Source organism: Artemia franciscana, unplaced genomic scaffold (genome assembly GCF_032884065.1).
Source record: "Artemia franciscana unplaced genomic scaffold, ASM3288406v1 Scaffold_3774, whole genome shotgun sequence".
In the NCBI taxonomy this organism is placed as follows: domain Eukaryota; kingdom Metazoa; phylum Arthropoda; class Branchiopoda; order Anostraca; family Artemiidae; genus Artemia; species Artemia franciscana.
The window spans coordinates 1-26,722 of record NW_027064349.1 but is presented as its reverse complement, the minus strand read 5'-3'; the positions used below and the strand labels follow the sequence as shown (position 1 = coordinate 26,722).

General features: G+C 44.0%; 13 protein-coding genes across 13 annotated transcripts; 8 read left to right on the top strand and 5 right to left on the bottom strand.

The window, feature by feature from the left end:
• Positions 1 to 3,268: 3,268 nt before the first annotated feature.
• On the bottom strand, positions 3,269 to 3,865 carry LOC136043232 (uncharacterized protein bbp_370-like). The gene has a single exon (XM_065728166.1). It carries the CDS (start codon positions 3,863 to 3,865, stop codon positions 3,269 to 3,271), a length of 597 nt encoding a protein of 198 aa, XP_065584238.1.
• Positions 3,866 to 4,421: 556 nt separating this feature from the next.
• Positions 4,422 to 5,744, top strand: LOC136043231 (inosine-5'-monophosphate dehydrogenase-like). Its single transcript, XM_065728165.1, is given in 4 exon segments — positions 4,422 to 4,947; positions 4,950 to 5,381; positions 5,384 to 5,466; positions 5,469 to 5,744. Coding segments are annotated over 4 exon segments (1,317 nt in total).
• Positions 5,745 to 6,043: 299 nt separating this feature from the next.
• On the top strand, positions 6,044 to 7,358 carry LOC136043233 (GMP synthase [glutamine-hydrolyzing]-like). Its single transcript, XM_065728167.1, is given in 2 exon segments — positions 6,044 to 6,634; positions 6,636 to 7,358. Coding segments are annotated over 2 exon segments (1,314 nt in total).
• A 72-nt stretch (positions 7,359 to 7,430) lies between these two features.
• Positions 7,431 to 7,859, top strand: LOC136043230 (tRNA-specific adenosine deaminase-like). The gene has a single exon (XM_065728164.1). It carries the CDS (start codon positions 7,431 to 7,433, stop codon positions 7,857 to 7,859), a length of 429 nt encoding a protein of 142 aa, XP_065584236.1.
• A 406-nt stretch (positions 7,860 to 8,265) lies between these two features.
• Positions 8,266 to 9,165, bottom strand: LOC136043229 (putative glucose-6-phosphate 1-epimerase). The gene has a single exon (XM_065728163.1). It carries the CDS (start codon positions 9,163 to 9,165, stop codon positions 8,266 to 8,268), a length of 900 nt encoding a protein of 299 aa, XP_065584235.1.
• A 241-nt stretch (positions 9,166 to 9,406) lies between these two features.
• On the top strand, positions 9,407 to 10,063 carry LOC136043228 (putative membrane protease YugP). Its single transcript, XM_065728162.1, has one exon. It carries the CDS (start codon positions 9,407 to 9,409, stop codon positions 10,061 to 10,063), a length of 657 nt encoding a protein of 218 aa, XP_065584234.1.
• Positions 10,064 to 11,791: 1,728 nt separating this feature from the next.
• LOC136043227 (kynurenine formamidase-like) lies at positions 11,792 to 12,742 on the top strand. The gene has a single exon (XM_065728160.1). It carries the CDS (start codon positions 11,792 to 11,794, stop codon positions 12,740 to 12,742), a length of 951 nt encoding a protein of 316 aa, XP_065584232.1.
• Positions 12,743 to 17,062: 4,320 nt separating this feature from the next.
• Positions 17,063 to 17,683, top strand: LOC136043226 (ECF RNA polymerase sigma factor RpoE-like). Its single transcript, XM_065728159.1, has one exon. It carries the CDS (start codon positions 17,063 to 17,065, stop codon positions 17,681 to 17,683), a length of 621 nt encoding a protein of 206 aa, XP_065584231.1.
• A 648-nt stretch (positions 17,684 to 18,331) lies between these two features.
• Positions 18,332 to 19,756, bottom strand: LOC136043225 (nitrate/nitrite transporter NrtP-like). Its single transcript, XM_065728158.1, has one exon. The coding sequence runs from the start codon at positions 19,754 to 19,756 to the stop codon at positions 18,332 to 18,334; it is 1,425 nt and encodes a 474-aa protein (XP_065584230.1).
• A 1,259-nt stretch (positions 19,757 to 21,015) lies between these two features.
• LOC136043223 (curved DNA-binding protein-like) lies at positions 21,016 to 21,954 on the bottom strand. The gene has a single exon (XM_065728157.1). The coding sequence runs from the start codon at positions 21,952 to 21,954 to the stop codon at positions 21,016 to 21,018; it is 939 nt and encodes a 312-aa protein (XP_065584229.1).
• A 1,767-nt stretch (positions 21,955 to 23,721) lies between these two features.
• On the top strand, positions 23,722 to 24,078 carry LOC136043222 (uncharacterized). The gene has a single exon (XM_065728156.1). It carries the CDS (start codon positions 23,722 to 23,724, stop codon positions 24,076 to 24,078), a length of 357 nt encoding a protein of 118 aa, XP_065584228.1.
• A 449-nt stretch (positions 24,079 to 24,527) lies between these two features.
• On the bottom strand, positions 24,528 to 25,373 carry LOC136043221 (HTH-type transcriptional regulator HdfR-like). Its single transcript, XM_065728155.1, has one exon. It carries the CDS (start codon positions 25,371 to 25,373, stop codon positions 24,528 to 24,530), a length of 846 nt encoding a protein of 281 aa, XP_065584227.1.
• A 271-nt stretch (positions 25,374 to 25,644) lies between these two features.
• LOC136043234 (trk system potassium uptake protein TrkH-like) lies at positions 25,645 to 26,578 on the top strand (the record flags this gene model as incomplete). The annotated part of the gene is made up of 1 exon (XM_065728168.1): positions 25,645 to 26,578. A coding segment is annotated over exon 1 (934 nt), but the record flags the coding sequence as incomplete, so codon positions are not given.
• Between the last annotated feature and the right edge of the window lie 144 nt (positions 26,579 to 26,722).

The window sequence follows — 26,722 nt, the reverse complement described above, 5'->3', positions numbered from 1 at the left end:
AGTCGAATGAACTAGTAGAAGTGTAACAAGCTTTTTAGTATGGTGGGAGATAGTTTGTACAAAACGATTGTCTTGACGAACGTTATCGATTCTAAATAAATGAATCTATGCGTAGGCTATGATCTAAAACAAGATCATCAGAATGGGCCTTAGATAACTCATTGAGAATTAATGTTAAAGTTCACATACCTTCATTCCGACGAAAACCCTACGCCGAAATGAAGGTTTACTATCGCTAAGACTACCTAGATATATAAACTAATGATCATAGAGTTCCATTTGGCCTCACGCGTGGAAAGTTCATCCCATTTAGATTTTTCTTGCTTGAGAAAGTCAATCGAGTCTTGGCTACCTATATCAGCAATCGCTTTAAGGGCCATACCGCGATCTTGCCAACTTGAGCCGTCTGCATAAATCTTTTTAAGATCACTCATTGAGTCATTATCTTAAGTATCCTAAGCTTGAAATGGCCGCAAGCCTGATATATTCATCAGTACTGGTTGATAGTTTTCGGAGTAACTTCAATGCACTTTTATTGTTAGAAAAACCTAATTCGTAAACATCTAAATAGCTAAGTTTGTTTTCCCCCTGACTCACTGTTGATCTTTTCACCAAGCTTATTTCACTTCTTGATCCGTTAAGGAATAGTTAAATAATTCCATATTATCTTTGCGACAATTTCTTTAATTAAGACTTGCAACGGCTCGTTGAAACAAGGCTCATTAATCTCATTCATAGTCCACACAGGCACTTTCGCTCTTTTTACAAAAGCTGCGACATTAATTTCTTTACCATTAAAGGTCAGTTTCGCTTTAGCAGTAGAGAGCGTCACCATCGGTGAGAAACCACTCACCCGGTTGTTAAATATCTCAAACTTCTCGAGAATTAATTTATTAACTGAACTCTCATCTAAAACCAACGGAACTCCTCTCGCTTTTAATTCACTTTCAATTGACTCCTTAACATAACTCATCGTGTCAATTGATTGCCCGTTGTGGCTTATGTTAATTATTACCTTACCCTGCGAAATATTATGTTTATCACCAAGCCCATCGACGATTGCGACACTACTGTTTTCCACATTGTTATTTGAAGTATACGGAGTCTTTGAATAATCTGGATTGGTGACAGGCACAGTAAGTGAACAAGCCTGACATAAAAGAAAAATAATGGATGCTAGCAAAGCCTTACTGAAAGTTGCGATATTCAATACTACTACCTTTATAAAATTTTAAAGAATGAATCATCTTGATTCACATTAATTAACACTGAATTCATGACCAGTGTAGACAGTAAGAATATCAACTGAAGCTCAGGAAATTTGCCCGGCGATTTGTTATTAAGGTTAAATTTCGAAAAATCGTTTTCTAACCTTCAGGTAGGTCATAAACACAATTTAAATATAGGACTAAGGGGCTATTTCATCTCAGGGTAGTTTACCGTGAGGACAAAAGAGGTAATCGATTATAGACAAGGCACAACCAAGCTTTGGTGCACCTGTTGACGACTCCGAGATTCTTACAATGTTAAGCAACACTGATGGCATTGCTAGATCATAGAGATGCCATAAAGTACTTTATTTTTCAGAGAAACACTTTTGCAATAACGCGTTGAGATTATCACTCCCTAACGCCTGTGTATTTTCGATGTTATTTTCGGGGATGAGATCAACATTGGGATAATTCGAGATCGCTAAGGCCAAGCTTTCTTCTCGAATCAAATGAAGTATGGGATAAGGTGATTTGTTTGTGTAGTTTTCAGCATCGTCTGGTGCTGTACCGCAAATTGATAGTCTGGGTGAAAACTTGCAATTTGTATTACACCTTCCAAACCTTGCTGAATGAGTGTTTCATTCGCCACATCAAGAAATTGATTGTATTCGTCGAAATCCTGAAGCACATTAGGATGAATCAATAATGTTGTTTCAATCGTATTATCTGACAACAATAAAGTTTAGTTCAGATTTTAAAACAATGAATAAGTGATTCAACATTATCCGATTCCGAAACAGTGTAACGAACGCGATTATTTACTATTTCACGCTTCGCAAAAGGACAAAAGTTCAAGCCGATGACGATGGTTTCAACCCAGTTCTCGACCGATTTCTTATAATAATTCATTTTAATACCATGTAGTCCATGCTAATTTATTCTTCGATCACCAACGTCATCCCGATCGCTATCTCACCATTACTACATACATCAGCACGTAGCCACCATTGTCTAACCAAGCTTTTACGACTTCTACACTAGTCATATTTTCATCCATGAGTGTGTCACCTAAATCTTTACAGGGTTGGCATTTTTCAATCCCTTTAAATCGAACACCACCAATTAAAAAATATTTTCCCACCAATTGATTTAAATCGACACCTTCCGTTACCACATTGCGTCGTGTTGCAGCATTCGTGATTGATCGCGCATTGTCTCGATTAAATGCGATTATCGATTCATGAGTAATAAACGTGATGTTTTGTCCGGCCACTTATGTTTATTAAAGTTTCTATCACCAACAATTCCAGCGCCAGAGACGACTTTGATCGTATCAACTTCTCTTAGTATCCCGCCTGTTCGTTCTGATAGATAAAGTGACTTAATCATTTGCTCTTTTTATTTAGGATTAATACTGTACATTCTATCTATTTTTGACATAAAAAAAAGCCGATTTGTTAATTTAACAAACCGGCTTCCGATCTTATACGATCATCTCAGTGCTGTACCTCAAATGATCAGCACATGTTTTTTATAACTCTTCTTCAACGTCTGTTGGGGCCTTTACCTTCTGTCGTACTCATTGAAGGTGTCTGTTTGTGATTCCTGATAACTATCTTTGGCTTCTTTCTCACAAAGCTCTTTAGGATGCTCGATCGTCAGTTCATCACAGCGCGCCATTGCATCTCATACTCTTGCATTGCGCCGCCTTTTGACTCCATGGTTTGTTCACCTTCAGGCATCGGCGTAACTTCTTCCGCATCGATTTGCTCTGCTGAGCTAAGACTTGGTGCGAGTAAACCTAAAGATAGGATTGAAGTTGCTACTAATTTTTGTAAGTTCATATTGATCTCCTTCAGTTATTTAGAATGAATCAATTGCACCTTTAATATCTTGAAAAGATACAATGACGCTACGATAACCAAGGGTGAGTTTTAATTGATGTCAGAAACCCCCAACACGAAGTCGTACACCTTCCGCCATTCAACCGTAGGACATGGACGCACACGTTATTATTAACAATCAGAATCTTTATTTAATTTGAAACACAAATTATTTCATTCATCGGAAAAATCATGAGGTTGCGGAAAAATCGTTTTTAGACTCGCAAGATCGAGTCCTACACCAATGGCATAAAATGGGGCGCTGAAGCTTGCCAACGTGCGATCGTAAAACCCGCCACCGTAACCAAGACGATAACCTTGCTCATCAAAACCCACGAGCGGCACCAACAACATTGACGGCTCTACAAGCTGTCGTTGCTCAGGGACTGGTATATTCCAAACACCGGGCACCAGTTTCATCTCTGGTGTCCATAAACGAAACTCCAGCGGGTGTGCTGATTGCACCACGGCAGGTAATGCGATCGTCCAACCATTTTCACGCGCCTGCTGCATCACGCCACGTAAATCAAACTCGCCTTTAATTGGCCAATAACCGCCTAAGATTCCCGGTGTAAAACACGCTAATCGCGCTAAAACCTTTTTCTCGATCGACGCCAGACAACTTTTACGTTTGTCCTTTCCTATCTTAATTCGACTCCTGATCAAGCTTTCTCGTTTCTCTTTGCGCCAGTCATTAATCTCTGGCCAATCTTTCAGCCCAAGATTCTCCTCTTTCTGAACGCCCTGATCAGGCTTAATGTCTTTTTTCATAACACCCACTCTTCCTGTTGAGGCTGCGATCGCAAAACACGTCTCAACAAAATCATCGATTTACGAGCAATACAATAACGGCCGCGTTAGTCAGAATCAAAACGATAGGAAGATTCCGCGATCAAGCCGTACTAAGAGACGGACGATTGACAGCGCTAAAGGGCTCCCTCTAAGACTTCTGAAACCGGAAAAACAAGCAAAATCAATCACAAACTCTCGCTTAAAAAGACAGGCTACCTCAACAAAACTGACATATTAAAGACTTAGAGTGATAATCCTCTGTAAGCACGATAGGTGTTTGTGGATGCCCAGTCTCCTCATTAGACAATTTGAAAGGTGATTTCTTGAAGTCAAACAAGGCAAAACACGCTATACTTAGGGACTTTTTCTAATCAGATACAGACGATTACGACTATGCGAATCATTGGTGAAGCACTGACCTTCGACGACGTTTTGCTGGTTCCCGCGCACTCAGCTATATTGCCGAAAGAAGCCAGCCTTAAAAACGCTAATCACACGTGATATTTCCATGAATATCCCCATCATTTCTGCTGCGATGGATACCGTCACAGAATCCAAGCTGGCTATTGCAATGGCTCAGCAAGGCGGCATGGGTATTATTCACAAAAACCTGAGTATCACGAAACAATCGGCAGAAGTCCGCAAAGTTAAAAAATACGAAAGCGGTATCGTACAAGACCCGATCACCGTGTCACCGGAGACGAAGCTCAGCCAAGTGCATGAGTTAATCAATAAATATCATATTTCTGGTCTTCCCGTTGTCGATGGCGAAAAACTCGTCGGCATTATTACCAATCGCGATCTGCGTTTTGAAAATGATCTCGATAAACCTGTCGCCAGCATCATGACGCCGCAAGACAAGCTGATCACCGTAAAAGAAGGCGCCAGCCATGAAGAGGCGATCGAAAAACTGCACAAGCACCGCATTGAAAAAGTCCTCGTCGTAAACGATGACTTCCAATTACGCGGGCTGGTCACCGTTAAAGATATTCGTAAATCCAAAAAATACCCCAATGCTTGTAAAGATTCGCGTGAACGCTTACGTGTTGGCGCAGCCGTGGGACGGGCAAAGGCACCCATGAACGCATTGAAGCGTTGATCAGCGCCGGTGTTGACGTGATTGTAGTGGATACGGCGCATGGCCATTCGCAAGGTGTGCTGGACATGGTCAAGTGGACGAAAACTCATCATGGGAATGACGTGCAGATCATCGGTGGGAATATCGCCACTGGTGCAGCCGCACTTGCATTGGTTGAAGCCGGTGCCGATGGTGTAAAAGTTGGGATTGGTCCGGGTTCAATTTGTACCACTCGTATTGTTACCGGGATTGGCGTTCCGCAAATCACCGCGATCGATAATGTCGTCAATGCGCTTAAAGGCACCGGCGTTCCGTTGATCGCTGATGGAGGTATTCGTTACTCGGGTGATATTTCCAAGGCCATTGTCGCTGGCGCGCATGTGGTGATGATCGGCGGGATGTTCGCAGGTACAGAAGAGGCCCCGGTGAAGTTGAGCTATATCAAGGCCGATCGTATAAATCGTATCGCGGTATGGGCTCAGTCGGTGCGATGTCACAAAACACGGCTCGTCTGATCGCTATTTCCAAGAAAGCGATGAAATCGAGAAACTCGTGCCTGAAGGCATCGAAGGTCGCGTACCTTATAAAGGCCCAGTCTCGGCAATCGTGCATCAAATGCTCGGCGGCGTTCGCGCCTCAATGGGGTATACGGGTTGTGCGACGATGGACGAAATGCGCACTAAACCAGAATTCGTCAAAGTTTCGCCAGCCGGCATGCGTGAAAGTCATGTACACGATGTGACGATCACGAAAGAACCACCGAACTATCAACAAAGTTAATCGTTCGATCAGTAACCAAACCACAAGGCAGTAAAGATTAATGAAAGACATTCATGCGGATCGCATCCTTATTCTGGATTTTGGATCACAATACACACAATTGATCGCACGTCGCGTGCGCGAAGCCGGAGTTTTACTGTGAAATCCACCCATTTGATATTTCTGATGACGCAATCCGTGAGTTGTCACCCAAAGGAATTATCCTTTCCGGTGGCCCTGAATCTGTCTTAGAAAGCGACTACAGCGCGCCGCAAACTGTGTTTGAATGCGGCGTCCCGATCCTTGGTATTTGCTACGGTATGCAAACTATGGCGAATCAGCTTGGCGGTGAAGTCGAATCTTCCGATCATCGCGAATTTGGTTACGCACAAGTTCGCGCGCGTGGCCATTCGCTGTTACTCAAAGAAATTGAGGACCACACCACCACTGAAGGTTGGGGGTTATTAGACGTTTGGATGAGTCATGGCGATCGCGTCAAAACCTTACCACCGGGCTTCAAAGTTATCGCTTCAACCGACAGCGCTCCGATCGCCGGTATGGCCGATGAAGATCGTCATTATTACGGCTTACAATTTCACCCAGAAGTCACGCACACGCGACAAGGCATGCGCATCCTGAACCGTTTCCTACAGGACATTTGTGCCTGCGATGCCAGCTGGACTACAGAAAATATTATCGAAGACAGCATTGCACGCGTGCGAGAACACGTCGGCGCGGAAAAAGTCTTGCTGGGATTATCCGGCGGTGTCGATTCTTCCGTTGTGGCCGCTTTACTGCATCGCGCCATTGGCGATCAACTCACGTGTGTGTTTGTCGACAACGGCCTGCTACGTTTAGACGAAGGTGATCAAGTCATGACCACCTTCGCTGAGCACATGGGCGTAAACGTGAATCCGCGTGAATGCGCAAGATCGCTTTATGAATGCGCTTGCAGGCGAAGACGACCCTGAGAAAAAACGCGTCATCATCGGCAACACGTTCATTCATGTCTTTGATGAGGAAGCAACAAAACTGCAAGACGTAAATTGGCTCGCACAGGGCACAATTTACCCTGACGTAATCGAATCAGCGGGTTCTAAAACCGGTAAAGCGCATGTGATCAAATCACATCATAATGTCGGTGGTTTACCGGATGATATGAATCTGCAATTAGTCGAACCGCTGCGTGAATTATTCAAAGATGAGGTTCGTCGTCTAGGTGTCGAACTTGGTTTACCCTCAGAAATGATCTATCGCCACCCTTTTCCAGGTCCCGGCCTTGGCGTGCGGATTCTTGGTGAAGTGAAAAAAGAATACGCGGAGATTTTGCGACGTGCTGATGCAATCTTCATGGAAGAACTACATAAAGCCGACTACTACGATAAAGTCAGCCAAGCCTTCGCCGTATTCCTGCCAGTAAAATCGGTTGGCGTAACTGGCGATGCACGAAACTACAATTACTTAATCGCACTTCGTGCCGTCGAAACCATCGACTTCATGACTGCGCATTGGGCACACCTACCCTATGATCTGCTCGACACGCTTTCACGACGTATCATTAATGAAATCGCCGATGTTTCCCGCGTGGTTTACGATATTTCCGGCAAGCCTCCTGCGACGATCGAGTGGGAATAACCAGCCTGTTCATCAATCACGCATAACCGCCACGTGAACACCGCAGCTCAGCCCGATCAGGACGAAATCTGGATGCTTGAAGCCCTACAGCTTGCAGCACAAGCTGAGGCTGAGGGGGAAGTCCCCGTTGGCGCGCTGATCGTCAAAGAAAATGCGATTATCGGAAAGGGTTGGAATCGCCCGATTGCAAATCATGACCCTACCGCACACGCGGAAATTATGGCCTTGCGTGCTGCAGCACAACATTTAAAAAATTACCGACTTCCTGACACAACGCTTTACGTCACACTCGAGCCTTGCGCAATGTGTGCAGGTGCAATAATTCATGCACGAATTAAGCGCGTTGTTTTTGCAACGCACGATCCTCGCGGCGGTGCAGCAGGAAGTGTCTTCGATATTCTTGTAAACCATCAATTAAACCACCGCGTTAATACTACGTCCGGTATTTTACAAGCAGAGGCGACTAATCAATTAAAAACGTTCTTTAAAGCGCGACGTTAGTGGCAAATAATAACAAGATTTGAGAATTTAAATTTTCTTAGCACTTTTTCACTTCCGCCCTGAGAAAAGTTAGGCTAGGATGAAGCCATGAATAAAATAAAAAGAAAAATTGATGGTTTATTCCTGTATGAATCAGCACATTGCCCTTACTGCATGATTGTGCGTCGCGCCATTAATCACCTAGGTTTAAGTATTCCTTCAAGAGACACAAACAAAACAGAAAACTGGCAAGAATTACAAAAACTGGGTGGCAAATCTCAAGTACCTTGTTTACGTATAGAGAAAGACGGTGAAACACATTGGCTATACGAATCCAGCGACATTATTCACTATATTGATAAACATTATGGCGAAGCAACATGGGCTGAACCTGTCAGTGATGAGAAAATGCCGATTCGTTCTTCGGCTAAGTCGTCAAAGTAAAAACTGAATACGTCACACCTAATGTATGCTCTGCCCCCGGCCCGAGCGTAATCACATCGTTCGCCGCATTCGCCGTTTCCACACAAACCATGTGCGTATAACCGGCAGATCCCATATCACCCATTCGTTCTGATTTCGCAACCCACGGGTTCCAAACCACTGTCGAATGACTGCCTGATTTTTCAATTTTAATTTCACGTTGCCAGCTCTGGTCAACGATCACACAAGTATCTTCCTCATCCAGATAGATACGATCAATTTCGGCATCAATGGTGATCGGCGTTGTTTCAGTTTTTCGCTTATTCCCATCAAGTGTATCGATAAAGGGACGGTTTTCTAACCCTTGAATGCTAATCTGTTCAACAGAGGAAATTTCAAAATACGTGTGTAACGCGCTCCCGATCGTAATAGCTTGTTCACTTTTATTTCGAGTCGTCAACGACATACTCAAACGATCGCTGATCACAAAGCATAATGACAACGGTGTATTGAATGGCCAATAATCAGCTCCCCCATCAAATTCAAACGTGATCGTCGCATCCTCTTCTTCATTAAGATCAACAGATTGCAACGTCCAATTTTGTGATCGTGCGAAACCATGAGCAGGTAAATCCGATTGATCGGGATGCGCACCAAACCACGGCCAGCAAATGGGAATACCACCTCGGATAGATTTTCCAGTTTTGAATTCCGCATCTTCAGAAAGCCAGATCACGGGCTTATGGCCTGCTGGAATCCATTTGGTTAAATGTGCGCCTTGCAAGCTGATCACGGCCTTTCCTTTCGTTGTTTTAACAACAAGTAAGATCAATTCGCCACGCTCTTCGAACCAAACCTTGTTTGGAATAGAAAAAAGGCTCGTTAATACAGTCAGATCAGACATCATAAATCTCCATTTGCATTAGTGAGTACCGGAGCAGGCGCAAACTATTCCGCGATAAACGAAACAGAATTGTAACATTCGCAGACACCACATTATTTCGAAACAGGCATTGACTTCGCGACATGTTAAAATCATCACACAATACATTTGCTTAATAAAACGTGCGCATATTTAATTATTACTGGCTTTTTGAAATGGACTATTCATGGCATTTATCCTGATCGGCATTCTCGTTATCGCCATGGTTTTTGGACCAAGTTGGTGGGCAAAACTCACGTTTAAGCGTTATTCCAAACCAGAAGAACGCATCCCGGGGACGGGTGGAGAATTAGCGCAACATCTCCTCAATCGTTTTGAAATGCATGACGTAACTGTTGAAAAAACCGATAAACCGGGTACAGATCATTACGATCCTGAATCGCGCACCGTGCGCTTAAGCCCGGAATATTTTGACCAAAAGTCACTCACTGCCGTTGCGATCGCAGCGCATGAAGTCGGTCATGCGATCCAGCATTTTAGAAATGAAAAAAAACTTAACTGGCGAACAAAGCTAGTGAAATTTGCGCAAGGTGCACAACAGATCGGTGCCGGTGCCATGATGCTAATTCCTGTACTGATGGCAATCACAAAAGCACCGCAATCCGGTGCGTTGTTTTTCCTTTTTGGCATAATCAGTATGGGCAGTGCAACCCTCGTCCACCTCATCACTTTACCGGTGGAGTTTGATGCCAGTTTTGGGAAAGCCTTACCGATATTGAAAAGCGGTGAGTATATTGAAAAAGAAGATGAACCTGCGGTGGAAAAAATTCTACGTGCTGCTGCACTCACCTATGTCGCAGCATCACTTGCCAGTTTATTAAATATATGGCGTTGGCTCGCTTTGCTCAGAAGACGCTAACGTGTGATCAATACTTAATGTTTGTCTTCCTGACTTAACTCATCCCAAGCGGGAAAATCCGCTGCATAACGGGCGATCCATTCTTGCGCCGCTTCTGCTACTGATAATTCACGTTGCTCGTCGGCTAACACTTGCTGACGGTATTGATGAATGTGGCAAACTTGTTCCACCATGCGCACAGCGTAGGCTTGTTTATTATCATTAAAACTAATCCCCGTTTCGAAACCTTTTTCATGAGTTCGACACCACATGACTTCACCAACGGTTTGAAAAGAAGGTTCGCAAACACCAATACTGATCTGTATGCGCTGCCCTGGGGTTAAGCGTTTACCCGTAGAAAAACAAAGCCCACCGACGCTGACGTTTTTCATATCCGTCACACCAAGATCACTTGGCGGATCAAGCAGCTGATACTCTAATGGAATCTCTATCGGGTGACGGATAAATTGACGCATTACACAGGCCCACATTAGCTAAGTACGCAGAGTAAAAGGCAATTAGTAAGCCAACTTTAGATAAGTTTCGTTAAGACGAGGACTGCAGACAGAAACGTATTTAATATGGATTTAAAACATAATTTTGATCAGATTTTCTTTACACGAGTATCGTTATAAAACGAATCGTGATTTCTAGGACAGTCGTGCACGGTATTAACAAAAGCGGCGATGTCGAGCAGCATACGCATACACCACTCCAATCACACCGAAAATAATTAATCCAACAAAAACCGATAACATACCAAGGTTCGGGTCGTTTACTGTCAACTCGGTAATGAGATCCGTCACATCACGTGCGAGTCCAGCAATAAATGCAGTGAGATACGCACTTGAACTTTTTAAATAAACAGCAAGCCCCGTGGCAAGTGCTAAACCAAGTTGACGCCCTCCCCAAGAAACATTCATGAGAGGGTTAATGTCTTGACCATGACCGAAAATTGCGATCACACCAACACACGTTCCCAATACGAATACCAGTAATGCAAAAACTGACACCCATAATGGAATCCCAGCAGTTTTTAAAGCTCCTCGTTCTTCGATCGAATTTGATAAGCAATGAATATTCGCTTTGTAAGCATGTTCTAAAATGTCATCCCAGCCGTCGCTATAACCTTCGCGAAGTCGTTCCGCACGATCACCAAATGCTTGCCAGTTTGTTTGCGTTAACGTAACACGCGTGGTGTCTTTATCGAGCTTGGTAAACTGCACTTCGACCTGACTTCTTGAGATCACTTCTTCGCCGGGTGTCGGGATATGAAAATCCATACTAAAAGAATCTGCCGGCTGATAAGACTTGATCGTACCCCAAATGTGCTCGGTACCATCCGGTGCTATCTCCGTAATTTTGCCACCTGGCCCTGCTTGCACATTGAGGGTCATTGCATCGAGCTCTTCCATCGCCGAAATGCTGAATTTTTCCAATGGCCACCACGCGCCCATTTCACTCACGAAAATATCAAATGCGATCTGTTGGTTACACGGGACTTCAATGGTTTTAATCAGCGGATCTAACATTGTGTTTCCTCTTTTTGATACGCATCACGATCGAGTATAAATACCCTACAGTTTACTCTTTACAACAACAAATTCTCTTAACGTTTGCTCTATCCTATCGTGCTTTGCATGAACAAACGACGAGCAGTTAAGCAATATCGTGAATAAAACCCGTTTTGAACGCGTGCGGTAATTGCCTGTCTCCTTAGGCACTCATATGTTTTAATTCTTCAACATAATGACAAGCATGTTGAGGCAGATAATGTCTTTTCATCCAATATTAATAAAAAAGAAAACTCTTACATTTATGCATCGACTTTATTCTCTAACTTTTCGTTTTAGCCCTTTTCTGCTTACCCTTCTCTGCTTGTCTGCCTGCTCTCCGGCGAGCGTAGTTAATTTTCTCACGCCACGCGGCGATTTTGACGTAGTTAAAAATATTCACTATGGATCAGCAGATCGCCAAGTGTTTGATGTTTATACACCGTCCAACGTGACACCTAATCAAGCCGTTATCGTATTTGTTCATGGTGGTTCTTGGGCAAGCGGGAGTAAAAATGATTATTTATTCGTCGGCCAAGCATTCAGTGAAATGGGTTATGTCACGGTAGTACCCAATTATCGTTTATATCCTGATGTTGAGTTCCCTGAATTTGTTGAAGATATTGCGCAAGCGATCGCAAAATTACCCGAGCTGCTCCCAACGAATAAATGTGTTGATCCGAAAAACGTGATTTTAGTTGGACATTCAGCCGGTGCGCATACGGCAGCGATGCTAGCAACGGCACCTGAGTATTTAAAAAACGCGGGGTTTGATCGCGATCTTACGGCATTTATTGGTATGGCTGGGCCGTATGATTTGCCTTTAAAACATGAGCTAGTGATCGAAAAATTCACTTCTGTGACTAATGACATCGATGCAAACCCACTGCACCTCGCCACTGCTGCAGCCCCGCCCACTCTGTTATTTCATGGCGAACAAGACACCACTGCTTACCCTTTTCATACGCTGTATTTAGCTAAACGTCTTGAGAAATTGGGCGTGCCGGTTGAAAGTCATCTTTATCATAAAACCGATCACGTGGAATTGGTCGGCGCGTTGTCGAGCAAGTTACGTTTCATGAATCCTGTTTATGCTGATATTTCAAACTATCTTCATAAAAATGGCTTTGATCAGGCTTGTAACTAATTCACAACGTATTTTTCTCATAAAAAACACATCCATTCCCCTGTTCATTGCGTATTAATAACTAAAGAAATCAAGTTTCGTTATAAAAAAATAGCATGAGGGGAATTAAGCATGAAACGCACATCCGATGGCTTGCGCGTTCTATTCGCTATGGGCATTATTTTCAGTCTCGCAGCCTGTGAGAATAACAGCCAATCCAACCAATCAACATCGACTTTCCAAGCTAATCATATCGCGACAAATGATGCCTGTTCAATTGCGCTAGTACCGCACCAAGGAACAGATAATTCCGATCTCGAAATCATTCGACGTCAAAAACAACTCAAAACTGATCTCGATCCGGTTCCGTATTTAGAACGGTTAGGCTGGGCTTATGTGAATAAAGCCCGCACCAGTTTTGATCCGGGTTATTACCATCTCGCGGATCAAACCGCACAGTGTATCGATGCCAACAAAGCAGGCACCGCAGAATCTTTGTTGCTACGCGGTCATGTTGCGCACAATCTTCATCAATTCCGTAGCGCCGAAAAAATCGCTCGCGAACTAGTAACAAAACGCGGGCTTTGGTTTGATCACGGCCTGCTCGGTGATGTGTTGATGGATCAGGGCAAGTTGGATGAAGCGATCAATACGTATCAAAAAATGATGGATTTACGACCTGGCCCGCAAGCGTTTACGCGTGCAGCACATGTTCGTTGGCTTAAAGGCGATCTGTCCGGTGCGATTGAAATGATGCGCATTGCTACTCGATCAAGCGATCCGCGTACACCGGAATCCGCCGCCTGGGCTAATGTTCGCTTGGGTTTATACCTGTTACAAACTGGTGAATATAAAAAAGCTGCTGCGCTTTTTGCTGTCTCTCTGGCGCTGTCCCCCGATTATGCCCCTGCGCTGCTCGGACAGGGGCGTCTTTTACTCGCACAAGGTCGCGCAGAGGACGCAGTGAAGCCACTCACATTAGCCGCGCAACTTAACCCGCTGCCGGAATACCAATGGACGTTAATTGATAGCCTGCGCCTGACGGGTGATCACGAACAGGCTGACGCGATCGAATCCTCGCTTGATCACAATGGCGATAAAGAAGATCCGCGGACGTATGCGCTGTATCTCGCGACGATTGATGAAAAACAGATGACAGCTTTAGAACTAGCACAAAAAGAGCTCGACGTACGCAAAGATGTTTTCACACTCGATACCTTAGCGTGGGCGTTAAACGCTGCAGGCCAGCCAGAGCGAGCTTACCCATACATGAAACAAGCCTTGCGCGAAGGCACACAAGACGCGCGTCTTTTTTATCATGCCGGCGTGATCGCGCATGCCAATGACAACATTGAAGAAGCACAAGAATGGTTCAGTAAAGTCCTCCCATTTAAACAAATGTTGCTGCCCTCAGAACGAGACGAATTTGACAGGGAAATTGTGGCTGTAGACCTCAAAAGTCATTTGTCTTCACTCACGTGGAAGTAATTAATTTACCCCACACAATTTCTAACGGAGACCTAGTATGAAATCAATTACAAGTAGTATCCGAATAACCGCAATCGCCGCCTCACTGGTGTTCGCCAGTGGATCGGCCTCTGCATCCAGCCACATGGATGCCCCCTTGATCACCCTCGATCCTGCCGCTAACACTACAGATCTTTATGCGTTTGTTGATCAAGATGAAAACGGTGAAAAAAACCTCGTAGTAGCGCTCGGCGTATATCCTTTTGAGGAGCCCTGCATTGGCCCGAATAAGTACAATTTTGATGATGATGTACGTTATGCGATCCATATCGCACTCGGTGACGATGTACGCAAAGGTCGCCGGACGATGAGTTATCGTTTTGAGTTCGATACCAAATACAAAAACGAAAATACGATTCTGCAATCTTACCTCGGTGTTGTGAATGACGTTGATGATGCCAACCAGAATTTAACGCAGACATATAAGATCACCTTGGATGATCGTCGCAGTGGTCATAGCCGTCACTCAACGGTCGGTAACGGCGTCGTACCACCGAATAATCAAGGGATCGCAACGCCGTTTTATAACCAGGGTGATGATGGTGAAAACCCAGCCAAGGGCGGTGTTGCCACAGAAGCTGAGTTAGACCGTTACACAGCACAATCTGTCTTTGAATTTGATAAAGGCTACCGTGCGTTTGCTGGTCAGCGTGATGATGGCTTTTATGGCGATATTCAAGCCATTTTTGACCTGTTGCAGTTGCGCGCCGATGCTAAGGATTCACAAGGTGGATTCAACCTGCATATGATGGCGTTGGAAATTCCACTGGATCAGATTGGTGGTGATCAACAAATCGTCGGCGTTTATGCAACAACGGAACGTCTTCAACATCGTATCTTGAGGCAAAAAGGCGATAAAAATCGAGGCCAACATATTCAAGTAGGACGCCAAGGCAACCCGTTATTCAACGAAGCGTTAGTGGCGATCGCGGACAAAGATCTTTATAGCCGAACGCGTGCAAAAAACGATAAACGTTTATTCACCAAATACGCTGAAACACCCGAACTGGCCGCTTTATTAAATGCGCTCGTGGTCCCGGGAACTGGCTTGAACCCAGCACAAGAATCCGGCCGCGACGATTTGGTTGCGATCTATATTCCGGATCTGATCAAAGTTGATTTATCCACAGGCCCGGCCAGACTTGCGGGCGGTGGTGCTGATCACCCAACCAATCCAGATGATGACGGTTTCTCATCATTAGGTGTGTTCGGCGGCGATGTCCTTACCAGTAGCGTGCAAGATGGTTTGCCCGGTTTTCCACAAGGCACAATTCCCGGTGGCTGGCCAAATGGTCGACGTTTCGGTGATGACGTGATCGACATTGCCGTGACGGCCGTATTGAGCACATTACCGCCACTCGCGTTAGTTGTTCAAGGCCCAGCGGGTGATGGTGTGAATCAGAATGACATGGTTTACAACAAAGTCTTCCCGTACGAATCAACGCCGCAAAATGGTCGTAATCACAGACACCACGGTGACGTTGCCGACATGCAGGATTTATAAAGGAGTGAAGGGGTGGCAATGCCGCCCCTTTTTTATTTATGATGAATTCCATTCGCAACATCCTTGCGCTGCTGATCAGTATTTTTTCATTAAGTAGCTTCGCACACGATCCCGGCTTAAGTTTTGCGAATATCACGCTTTCGCCTGAGAAAAATTCTTTACAAGCTCAGTTAATCTTCGCAAAAAGCGATCTCGATTTGATCGTTAAAATAGACGCCGATAAGAATGGCGTCATACAAAACACATCCGAATTAGGCAACCTGGCATTACAAATGTTGTCGGTTCAACAAAATGAAAAAAAACATCGACCCAAGCTCATTTCTCTGGCTATCACAGAAAAAGATGCTGTAAAAATCACGTTAAATTATGTGTTAGGAAATCGTAGAGAAAACACGAACAACACACTCACGTTAGATGCGACAATCATTCAAAAACTCGCGCGCGGTCATCGTCAATACCTCTCTATAAAAACCACCACTGAGATGCTGGTAGGCGAAAGTATTTTACGATCGGATGCACACACCTATGCGATCAATTATGAAACGGTGGCACAATCAAATACGTTTACGCGTTTTTTTTACGAAGGTGTTTATCACATTTGGATCGGCTTTGAAATCATATCCTTTTTTTAATCACTTTACTCTTGCCCGCCGTGTTAGTTTTTGAAAAGTCTAAATGGCGATCGGTTACGCGTCTGAATGCTGCCCTGCTCAGTACAATAAAAATTGTGACAGCGTTTACGATCGCACATTCGATCACCTTAGCGCTTGCCGTTTTTAATATTATTTATATTCCATCGCGAGTCGTGGAATCCGTGATCGCATTGTCAGTGATCATCACGGCGCTTAATAATATCTACCCTTTCTTCACGCAGTCCCGTTGGATATTGGCGTTTGTCTTTGGCTTAGTTCATGGCTTTGGGTTTGCTGGCGTGCTAACGGATTTAGGACTTTCTAATCAGCCCTTACTGCTCTCGTTAGTGGGTTTTAACCTTGGTGTAGAAGCGGGACAACTTGCGATCGTTCTTATCCTTTTACCGCTCCTGTTTGTGATAAGGGAAACGCAATCTTACCGTGTTTACATATTCCGAGGAGGGTCACTTCTTGCGGTTTTTATTGCAGCTATCTGGTTGTTTGAAAGATCATTCAACATCGACCTTTTCACCCTATTTGCGTAGATAAACATCTGAAAATAATTCATCAACGTATATTAATACAGCCAACACCAACACTAAGGTAGGTCCTGTGATAACGAGTGCGAAGTAATAAAGACTACGTTAACATGATGTTTTTGGCCTACACAGGATAGTTATGTCGCAGGAAACAGATATTACAGATGCACCTGTATTATCGACAGCAGACAAGCTGAACAGCACCGCACAGTATTATCTAACATTGATCGTCAATAAAGATGAAAATGCGATGGCTGATTTTTATGATGCGACATTGGGTGTGGTCTATGCACTTGCGTTACACATTACAGGTACAGCTGAATCTGCTGAAGAAGTGGTGGAAGATGTGTATATGCAAGTCTGGCGGGATGCAAAAAAGTACGATCAGGAAAGAGCACGTGTGATCACTTGGTTACAAACAATTTGCCGCAGTCGTGCATTGGATTTTTTACGGCGTAGAGATAAAGCAGACACACATCCTGATCCGGACTTATTAAGGAAGGAAGAAGATGTCGAAGAGGATAACCCAATTGATCTCTTACTCGTGACGGAACGAGACAGTGTTATCCATTCAGCAATAAAAGAATTACCCTCAGTTCAAAGACAACTTCTTGGATTGGCGTTTTTCAAAGGAATGAGTCATCAACAAATATCGGATTACCTTGAAATGCCATTAGGTACTGTAAAGACACATATTCGCAAAGCGATCAACTCTTTACAGCAGCACCCAGAAATAAATGAGCAGAGGTTTACATTATGAAAAAAAATGAGAACGATGAACTGCTCCCAGATATGATTTCAGCCGCATTATTAGATTCAATAAAACCGGTTCAGCCGAATGCGATTCAAGCAAAAAGTTTGCGTGCGCGTGTTCTCGATAAAATTCATGCATCAGAGACGAATGAAGATGACAACACCGCGATCGTGATACCGAAAATGAAAGGTAAATGGATCAGAATGACGCCGTTGATTAAATTCAAAATTTTGCTGAACGAAGGTGATACAGGATCGTATTATTTAAAATTAAAAGCCGGTGCAACTTTACCACCACACGACCATCCTGATGCTGAAGAATGCATTATTTTGGAAGGTGATATTTTTATGGGTGATCAACACTTATTCAGTGGTGATTATCAAATAACACCAAAAGGTAAAAACCACCCGAATATCCATACGGAAAATGGCGCGTTACTGTATATTCGCGGCACCATCCCTGAAGCGATTCGACCTTTACTCTAATCGCTTTGTTTATCCACGCCGTATTTTAAATCGTTATGACAAATAAAAAGACCGATTAAATCATCGGTCTTTCTATTAAAAACTATTCATCAAGTAAATATTTATAAGAAAGAAGAAAATTGAGCCGCCCTACATTTCAGAGCGACTCTGTTCCCCCACTCCCTAAGACTTAACCAACGGAGATCATTTGGACGGTCCCGTCTTCATCGATTTCGGCGATCTCACCTGATGGCTCTTTTAATGCGAGCAAGGCAAGGAAACCAATCACAGCGGTACCGGCGATCACCATAAAGAAAGTAGATGCATCAACCATGGAATAAACCAGTAAATAGATTACGGCACCAACATTACCATACGCACCCGTCATACCGGCAATCTGACCAGTTTGGCTTCGCTTAATTAACGGTACTACAGCAAACACAGCTCCTTCACCAGCCTGTACAAAAAATGAACATGCCATAACGGCAATAACAGCTAACACCAGTGGCCAGCTACCGTTAACTTGCGACATTAAAAAGTAACCCACGGCCAGACCCGCTGTGAGAATCAACAATGTACGCTTACGACCAAACTTATCAGAAAGATAACCACCGCCGGGACGTGACATCAGGTTCATAAAGGCATAACCCGAAGCAAGCATACCTGCCACGACCGGAGTTAAACTAAACGTTTCAGAAAAGAACAGTGGCAACATGGAGACAACTGCGAGCTCAGATCCAAACGTTGCAAAATAGAGTACATTTAATACGGCAACTTGTTTAAAACTGTATTGATGAATCTTTGGGATCGTTTCTGAAAAAACTTTTTTATTCACTTTCCATACTAAAGAAACTTCATAAAGGAATAAAAGGATTAAAAATACATAGATCCCGTTCGTTGCTGTTTGGGAAATCATATCGACTTTTGTCGGTGATAAACGCCAAGCAAGTACACCTAATGCTAAGTACATTGGGATCTTCATTAAGATCAGAAAAAAGAAATCACCTTTACTTGTGATCTCCATAGCGCCCGTTGTTTTCGGTTTAAAATACGTTGAACCTTTAGGGGTATCTGTTGTGCCTTTGTAATAAACAAAACCCATGATAAAGCTCATTAAACCCGTAATCGCAACTGCATAACGCCAGCCGTCATCACCACCAAACATGAGTGCAACTGTCGGTAATGTCATTGCCGCTGCAGCCGAACCAAAGTTACCCCAGCCACCATAAATACCCTCTGCTGTACCCAATTCGCGATGTGGGAACCATTCACTGACCATACGGATACCGATGACAAAACCCGCACCGATACAACCTAATAGAAAGCGTGCAATGACAAGTTGCGTGTAATTGTCTGCAAAAGCAAACATAAAGCAAGGAAAAGACATGATGATCAGGAGTGAGGAGTAAACTAACCTCGGTCCATATTTATCAGTCAACATGCCGATCACGACCCGTGCCGGTATGGTCAATGCCACATTTAAAACCAATAAGGTTGTTATTTCTGACTTCGTTAAACCAAAAGTTTCTTTGATCGCTTGAAGCATTGGCGCCAAGTTAAACCAGACCACAAACGTGATAAAAAAAGCAAACCAGCTCAGATGTAGTATCTTCATCTTTCCGGTAAAGGAAAAAATATTAAATCGCTCTGATGACACAGTAATTCCCCCAGTTGTTAAAATTTAAATAGATAGCTCTCACACAGAACACCCGTGTCGGCACCTGAATTTTCGTATTCAAAAGAACCTTCCTCATACTTAAAAACATCTTTTTGAAAGACATAAAGCATTGACAAAATGAATTGAAATTCAGTTTGCTATTCTTCGTTGAATAAATGTTGAAATTAAATTGTTGTTTAGCATCGTCATCCTGTGGTCAAAATGTCGATGCGGATATAAATATGTGGAGTTAAGTATCGAGACAGAAGTTAAGCACAACCACTCAGTACATTTCGCCAATGAAGTGATTTGAATAGGCATTTTTTCCTCCAAGTGAGAAAGCACACGCATTCCTCCTATGAACCCGTTGTTTAACCGCTATCCCCACTGCGAATACAACCACCGTTGCATTTCTCAGGCCAGATTATTTTTTGAATAAAGATCATCGTGTTAGGCCGCAATATTCAAAACTTCAGATCACTTTTGCGCTATGTTTGTGCATGCGTGCATTAGCATGGTGCGGATTTTATTCATCTGACAAAACAATGAAAGACAAGTAATGAATGTCATGAATTCGCTGATTTTGATCACAAATTCAACAATGGTGCAGGCGTTTATTTATACGTCGATTTAGATCAAGATTAACGGTTTAACCCGTCTATCCTGTTGGTTTTGAAATGATTTTTTTTTCTATTCGAATAGTGAACCTTAGGCTGTATTGACTGACTTAGAGGTGTTGTAGGACCCAGGATTCAAATTGTGATGAGGACATCGCACCGGCTTGACGGGCAGTCTCTTTTCCGTTTTTCATGATCATCAAGGTGGGAATACTTCTGATCTGATACTGTCCGGCAAGTGGTTGGTTTGCTTCCGTATCCACTTTTACAAAACGGGCTTGTGTGTCGAGTTTTGCTGCGATCTGCGCGAACGTTGGTGCGAACATTTTGCAAGGCCCGCACCAGTCAGCCCAAAAATCAATCACGACCGGTAGATCGTTCTTGGTTAAATGTGTGATCGCATTATCCGCACTCGCACTGATCGGCTTGCCTGAAAAAAGCGGATGTTTACATTTTCCGCATTATTACCGTGATCGGCCAGCTTGCTCGCTGGTACGCGGTTGATCGCATGACAGTCAGCGCAGACAATTTGCAGATTATTTGTGTTATTCATCAGTAATTTGTCTCCGTTTAAACCTATCTTCCGCAACTTTATATGGTTTATACGCCCAATCGACTACGTGGATTAAACGCGAGTTTGTCACGCATTTCTTCATAGAGCGCTTTCGCTTCGTCAGTGTCCGCTGGTGGGTTGGTGATTTGTAAAACAACATACAAATCGCCCGGTGTTTTGCCCGGAATACCACGTCCTTTTAGGCGCATTTTCTGGCCTGAGCGTGCACCTGCCGGGACATTTAATTCAACTTTTCCATTCGGCGTTGGAACGGTGATTTTCGCGCCGAGCGCCGCTTCCCACGGTGTGATCGGACAATCCATGCTTAGATCGGTATCATCCACTTTGTACACGGTATGCGGCTTAAACTGAATCTCAAGAAGCAGATCACCCGCTTGTCCCATCGGTCCTGGTGCGCCCTGCCCAGTCAATCTAATCCGTTGCCCAGCTTTAATTCCTTTAGGTATGGAAACACTCAAGCTACGTTCTTGATGCACCATTCGACCATCTGGTCCGGCTTGGGGTAGACGTAAACTGATCGTCCGTTTTGCACCATTAAATGCATCATCCAAATCGATCAAGATTTTTGCTTGATGATCTTCACCTTTCGCATTCCGTTGTCCAAAACCGCCCCCAGCACCATGCTGACCGAATAATTCGTCAAAGAAATCACTGAAGCCACCGCCTTGACTTGATCGCCCTCTAAATCCGCCAGACTGACCGAAGCCGCCATCCCAACCCGGCGGTGGATTGAAATCTTGTCCAGCTTTCCAGTTCGCCCCGAGTTGATCGTATGCGGCACGCTTTTCGGGATCTCGCAATACTTCGTAAGCTTCACCTACGTCTTTAAATTTTTTCTCCGCGTCAGGTTCTTTACTGACATCAGGATGATATTTACGCGCTAGTTTGCGGTAAGTTTTTTTTAGATCATCTTGGCTAACGCCTCGATCGACACCCATGATGTCGTAATAGTCTTTGTATTGCATTACGTCGGTTTTATCCTCAAATGATCGTCTTTTTCGTATTGCAGGGCGCGCACGACAAGGCAATCAGAAATAGTAAAGTCAGTTTATAAGCTTCATGATGGGGTCAATTTCCGTAAATTCAAGCCACATATTCCTTCATAGTCTGCTAAGCTAAAGGGAACTTGTTGCGGTGCAGCAAGTCATATTTTATGCGAACTTAGAAAATTAAAGGAGCACCATATGGATCTCTCAAATCATGATCTACCTAGTCTATTTAAGCAGCTCGGTTTGCCCCATGATGATGTATCAGTAGACACATTTATTCTTCGGCACAAGGATATGAATAGAGTGTCGCCACTGCATGAAGCGAATTTCTGGTCAGAAAGCCAGTCAGCTTTTTTGAAAGAAGCACACGAGCGTGATGCAGACTGGGCGGAAGTGGTGGATCAACTGGATGCCATGCTACGCGGTTGAAAGTCACTGAGCGCTGATCGCAGTCGGGTACGCGCTGGGTTTTGCTGATCACTGCCTGATCAGATGACCCAGACCATGTTCCTTGATCATCGTGTAGAGCCCGAAAGGGACTTCAACAAAAGCAATTTTCTTATCCCACTTACCGGATAAGCCATGCAGTAATAACAACAACGCAATAATATTTTGTGGTGGCACGCGTGTCAGCGCAGAAAGACTGAACTCGATGTAACTCACGGGTGCACAGAGCAGGTTTTTCTCAATGTGTTGGATGTACGACTGCACGGTTGTACTATTCACAGAAATTTCGCGATCGCACCCCAATTCTACGCGCAGACCTTTTTCGATTTCTGTCACACCCAATACGAGCCTTGATTCAACAATCGGTTGCCCCTCTTCCGTACTGTCAAACCGATCCAATTGCGCGTCGATGTCTTCGAGCAATGCGGTGTTATCACTGTGCAAATTACGCAACTGCCGATAAAAATCCTGCACCTTCCACGGTTTCGCCATAAAGCCAAGCTTAATATGGCCGCGGTAGGCTTTCACTGCGAGTAGAAGTTTGCTAACGGTTGTCCGACTTGTATCGTGGCTAATTACGATAATACGGGAGAGATGTTGGCGCTTAACGTTATTTTCACCAATGGCATGGATTAATTCCAAACCACTTAAGTTTGGTAGATCCAAATCCAGCACGATCACATCGGGTAATGCACTGTTGTACATTTTCAACGCTTTGTTGCCACAGTCGGTGATATCCGACTTGAAGTGCAATGTTTGCGTCAACTCAGACAAACATTCCGATGAAGTCAACGAACGAATCGCAATCAACGCTTTACCATTTTGGTGCGTCGATTCAACTGTTTCCTCATCAAATAGTACAATTTCCATATTCTTCCTCGGTTTTACCGTTCTACATCCCGAACAAGCAGCAACCTCCCACTACACTGTCGAACTGTTATGATCATCGGTCGATGGAGTCATAAGCTTTAGGACTTTTTCGAATTTTTCCTTCAAAATTCCCAGTCATTTACAAATTACTCTTCAGCTAAAATGTTCGAAAAAGAAGATTTAATTAAGATCGCAAAATACGAAATGCCGTTTGGTAAATATCAAGGACGGCCATTGATCGATCTACCCGAGCCGTATTTACTTTGGTTCGCTGATCGCGGATTTCCTGAAGGTCGGCTGGGGGAGCTAATGCAATTAACCCTGGAAATTAAAATTAACGGCTTGGAATATTTAATCGATCCCTTAAGAGATCTACCCACACAACACTAATTTTCTCATTAAAAACAATTATTAAGCGAAATCAACATGCAATTAGAAACCTTATTAGACACTCTCAAACATGCCCCAAACAGCGTCGAATTCGACAACGTAATGACGGTGATCGCAGAAAACTTTACATACACGCCTAGTCGATTCTCAAATGGTCTTGGTGACAACAAAGTGGTCAATGAAGCGGGAACCAATGAAGGCTCCTGTAAAATATTTGCTTTCGCAAAACAGCAAGGTTTATCGGAAGCACACACCCTGGCCTGCTTCGGCCACTATTATCGCGATGATGTTCTCGCCCACCCCGACAATACTGATCACGCAAATATTCGTCAGTTTATGCAAACCGGCTGGGCTGGTATCGCCTTTGATCAGGTCGCATTACAAGCAAAATAAGCCCTCCATTACACAAAACGAAGCGATCACTTACTCATTATTCCTCTGTTCAGAACCGTCTTTGAAAGGCGGTTTTTACGTTAAAAATATTTTAACGTAACGTAAAATATTTTTTCTGTACCTTAATAAAAAGCTGGATTTTAATTGCGGAAAATTACGCGCTAAGCAGTGACTGTAATTCAAACATGACAGCGCAATCTGAACTGGGCTGTTTGAGAGACAAAAAAGGAATAGTGGGAATAAAAGCGCATGGCAAGTGATTGGTTTGATGATGAAGCCGAGTTAGAAGATGACGACACTGTTGAAGATCAAACAACAGAAACGCTTCCGGAAAATAAACTCAGCAAACAACAAAAACTGGACATACGACGCAAGCTCGAAGATCGTATGGAAAACAAACGGCTAAAAGATTTAACCGATGATTTTTACGACTTCGATTTGGATGAAGACTAAGACGTCTTAAAGACTTGCGCAATCAGCTTTTCTAGTCTGGCTTGATCGAACCGTTCGGCCTGATAAACCACCTGTATCGGTTGCGAAAATTGCGGCGCTGCCTGTACTGCGTATAGTCCTAGCGACGCGCCGAGATCGGGTGGTAAATATGCGCTACCGCCGTATTGTGTTACATGATCACAGGCGACCGATACCGCATCGACACATAACCGTGAGACCGATAAACTCCGCTTAAAATGCGTTGCATGAAATGCAGCAAAATCGTCCCCCCAATCAATGTGGACATAGGTTGATCGCGTCATTTCCAACCAGCTTTGTTCTGGCTGATCCGAAAACAAATCACAGCGAAGCTCCCCCACTACTTGTTTAATCAGCTGCTCGTCATGAATGGCATCGCTGGTCAAGATTAGATCAAACTGCGTTTGCATTAGCCCTTCGAGTAAGGCAGATGATGTCGCTGCTGTGATCGTCAACATATCCGTCAACGGCAAAACTGGTTGCGCCGATAATGCACTCGTGTTGATCGGACAAACTTGCGGAATTAAGCCTGTTTGATACCCCAACTTGATCACATCTGGCGGCGTTTGTTCTGTCGCCATTTCTTGTTTAACCGTGGCCCAAACCGACAAGATCGACTCGGCATGTGGTAACAACCGTTGTCCTGCATCGGTTAGCTGAATATTTCCTCGCTGACGCGTAAACAACGTCACGTTGAGAAACTCTTCTAACTGGCGAATTCGTGCACTGACCGCCGCAGAAGTGACGTGTAAGGATTCAGCAGCGTGACCAAAATGACGCGTTTTGCTGACTTCGAGAAAAGTTCTGAGTAGTTGGGTATCCATATGCTCTATTGTTTATCGGACGCATTAAAATTAATCGTTGAAACGATGAGTTTCAAGTAGAAAAAGAACGTCTGTAAGGCATAATATTGATGTAGTAGTCTGACACCAAGGCAGGACGTCTTCGAAAGCATGATCAATATCTTCACGACACTTTATCTACTGGCTTTCCCAATTGGATTGATGGGCCTCGTACAAGCGTTTTTTTTCGATCTTATCGTGGTTTGTTTTTCATGATCACGAAACCGCTGACTTTTTATTACCCGCCTCATTAATGCTCACCGTTGCAGGGCTCTTTCTAATATTAGGCAAACGCTATGATGTCTCCAAAGTGAGCTTTCGTGATGCATTAATCTTTGCCGTATTAACTTGGGTTCTCAGTGGGTTTCTCGGCGCTATCCCGATTATTCTGATCACCGGCGTGTCGTTAACAGATGGGGTATTTGAATCGATCAGTGCACTGACCACCACAGGCGCGACGATTCTAAGCGGGCTTGATCAAATGCCACGTACCTTCTTACTATTTCGACAATTTCTACAATGGTTGGGTGGATTGGGCGTGGTGATTTTCGTGGTTGCCGTCTTGCCGATATTGAATGTCGGTGGAATGAAATTACTACGCGCTGAAACGCCAGGGCCATTTAAAGATGACAAACTCTCCCCTCGAATTGCTAACACCGCTCACTTCATGTGGTACGTCTACATCACGATCACCCTCTTGTGTGCGGTTGCTTATTTCCTGGGCGGTATGAGTGTTTATGACGCGATCGCACATAGTTTTACAACCGTTTCTACAGGTGGTTTTTCGACTCACGATGCCAGCATGGGCTATTTTGATAGTCCGGGTTTATTAATCATTTCGGATGTGTTCATGCTCGTTGGAGCGGTGAGTTTTGCTCTACATTTTAGGGTCTGGCATGCGGGGCGACTTCATCTCTACTGGCGAGATGAAGAAACGCGTTGGTTTCTTGCGTTTGTCATTCTGCTCGCGGTGCTCATAGGAGTTTTTCTGCTCCGAGCTGGGGTGTATAACGATTCATTTACGGCATTTAATTTGGCTTTTTTTCACCTGATTTCTTTCATCACAAGCACGGGATTTGGTGCTGCAGGGTTTTCTGACTGGCCGTATGCGGTGACATTTTTATTGTTGGTTGCTGGTTATCTCGGCGGGTGCGCCGGATCAACTGCGGGCGGGAATAAGTTTATCCGTAATATTTTGTGCGTGAAATTAATGAATCTCGAATTACGACGACTGATCTCACCGAGGGGGATTTTTCTTGTGAAATACCAAGGCCGTTCAGTAGAGGAAAAGGTATTGAGTGCGACGATTTCCTTTATGTCGATCGCCGCTT

Excerpts from the sequence above, each read along its gene's own strand:
- LOC136043232 (XM_065728166.1), bottom strand. The coding sequence starts at position 3,865 with ATGAAAAAAGACATTAAGCCTGATCAGGGCGTTCAGAAAGAGGAGAAT.
- LOC136043230 (XM_065728164.1), top strand. The coding sequence starts at position 7,431 with ATGCTTGAAGCCCTACAGCTTGCAGCACAAGCTGAGGCTGAGGGGGAA.
- LOC136043229 (XM_065728163.1), bottom strand. The coding sequence starts at position 9,165 with ATGTCTGATCTGACTGTATTAACGAGCCTTTTTTCTATTCCAAACAAG.
- LOC136043228 (XM_065728162.1), top strand. The coding sequence starts at position 9,407 with ATGGTTTTTGGACCAAGTTGGTGGGCAAAACTCACGTTTAAGCGTTAT.
- LOC136043227 (XM_065728160.1), top strand. The coding sequence starts at position 11,792 with ATGACAAGCATGTTGAGGCAGATAATGTCTTTTCATCCAATATTAATA.
- LOC136043226 (XM_065728159.1), top strand. The coding sequence starts at position 17,063 with ATGTCGCAGGAAACAGATATTACAGATGCACCTGTATTATCGACAGCA.
- LOC136043225 (XM_065728158.1), bottom strand. The coding sequence starts at position 19,756 with ATGAAGATACTACATCTGAGCTGGTTTGCTTTTTTTATCACGTTTGTG.
- LOC136043223 (XM_065728157.1), bottom strand. The coding sequence starts at position 21,954 with ATGCAATACAAAGACTATTACGACATCATGGGTGTCGATCGAGGCGTT.
- LOC136043222 (XM_065728156.1), top strand. The coding sequence starts at position 23,722 with ATGCAATTAGAAACCTTATTAGACACTCTCAAACATGCCCCAAACAGC.
- LOC136043221 (XM_065728155.1), bottom strand. The coding sequence starts at position 25,373 with ATGGATACCCAACTACTCAGAACTTTTCTCGAAGTCAGCAAAACGCGT.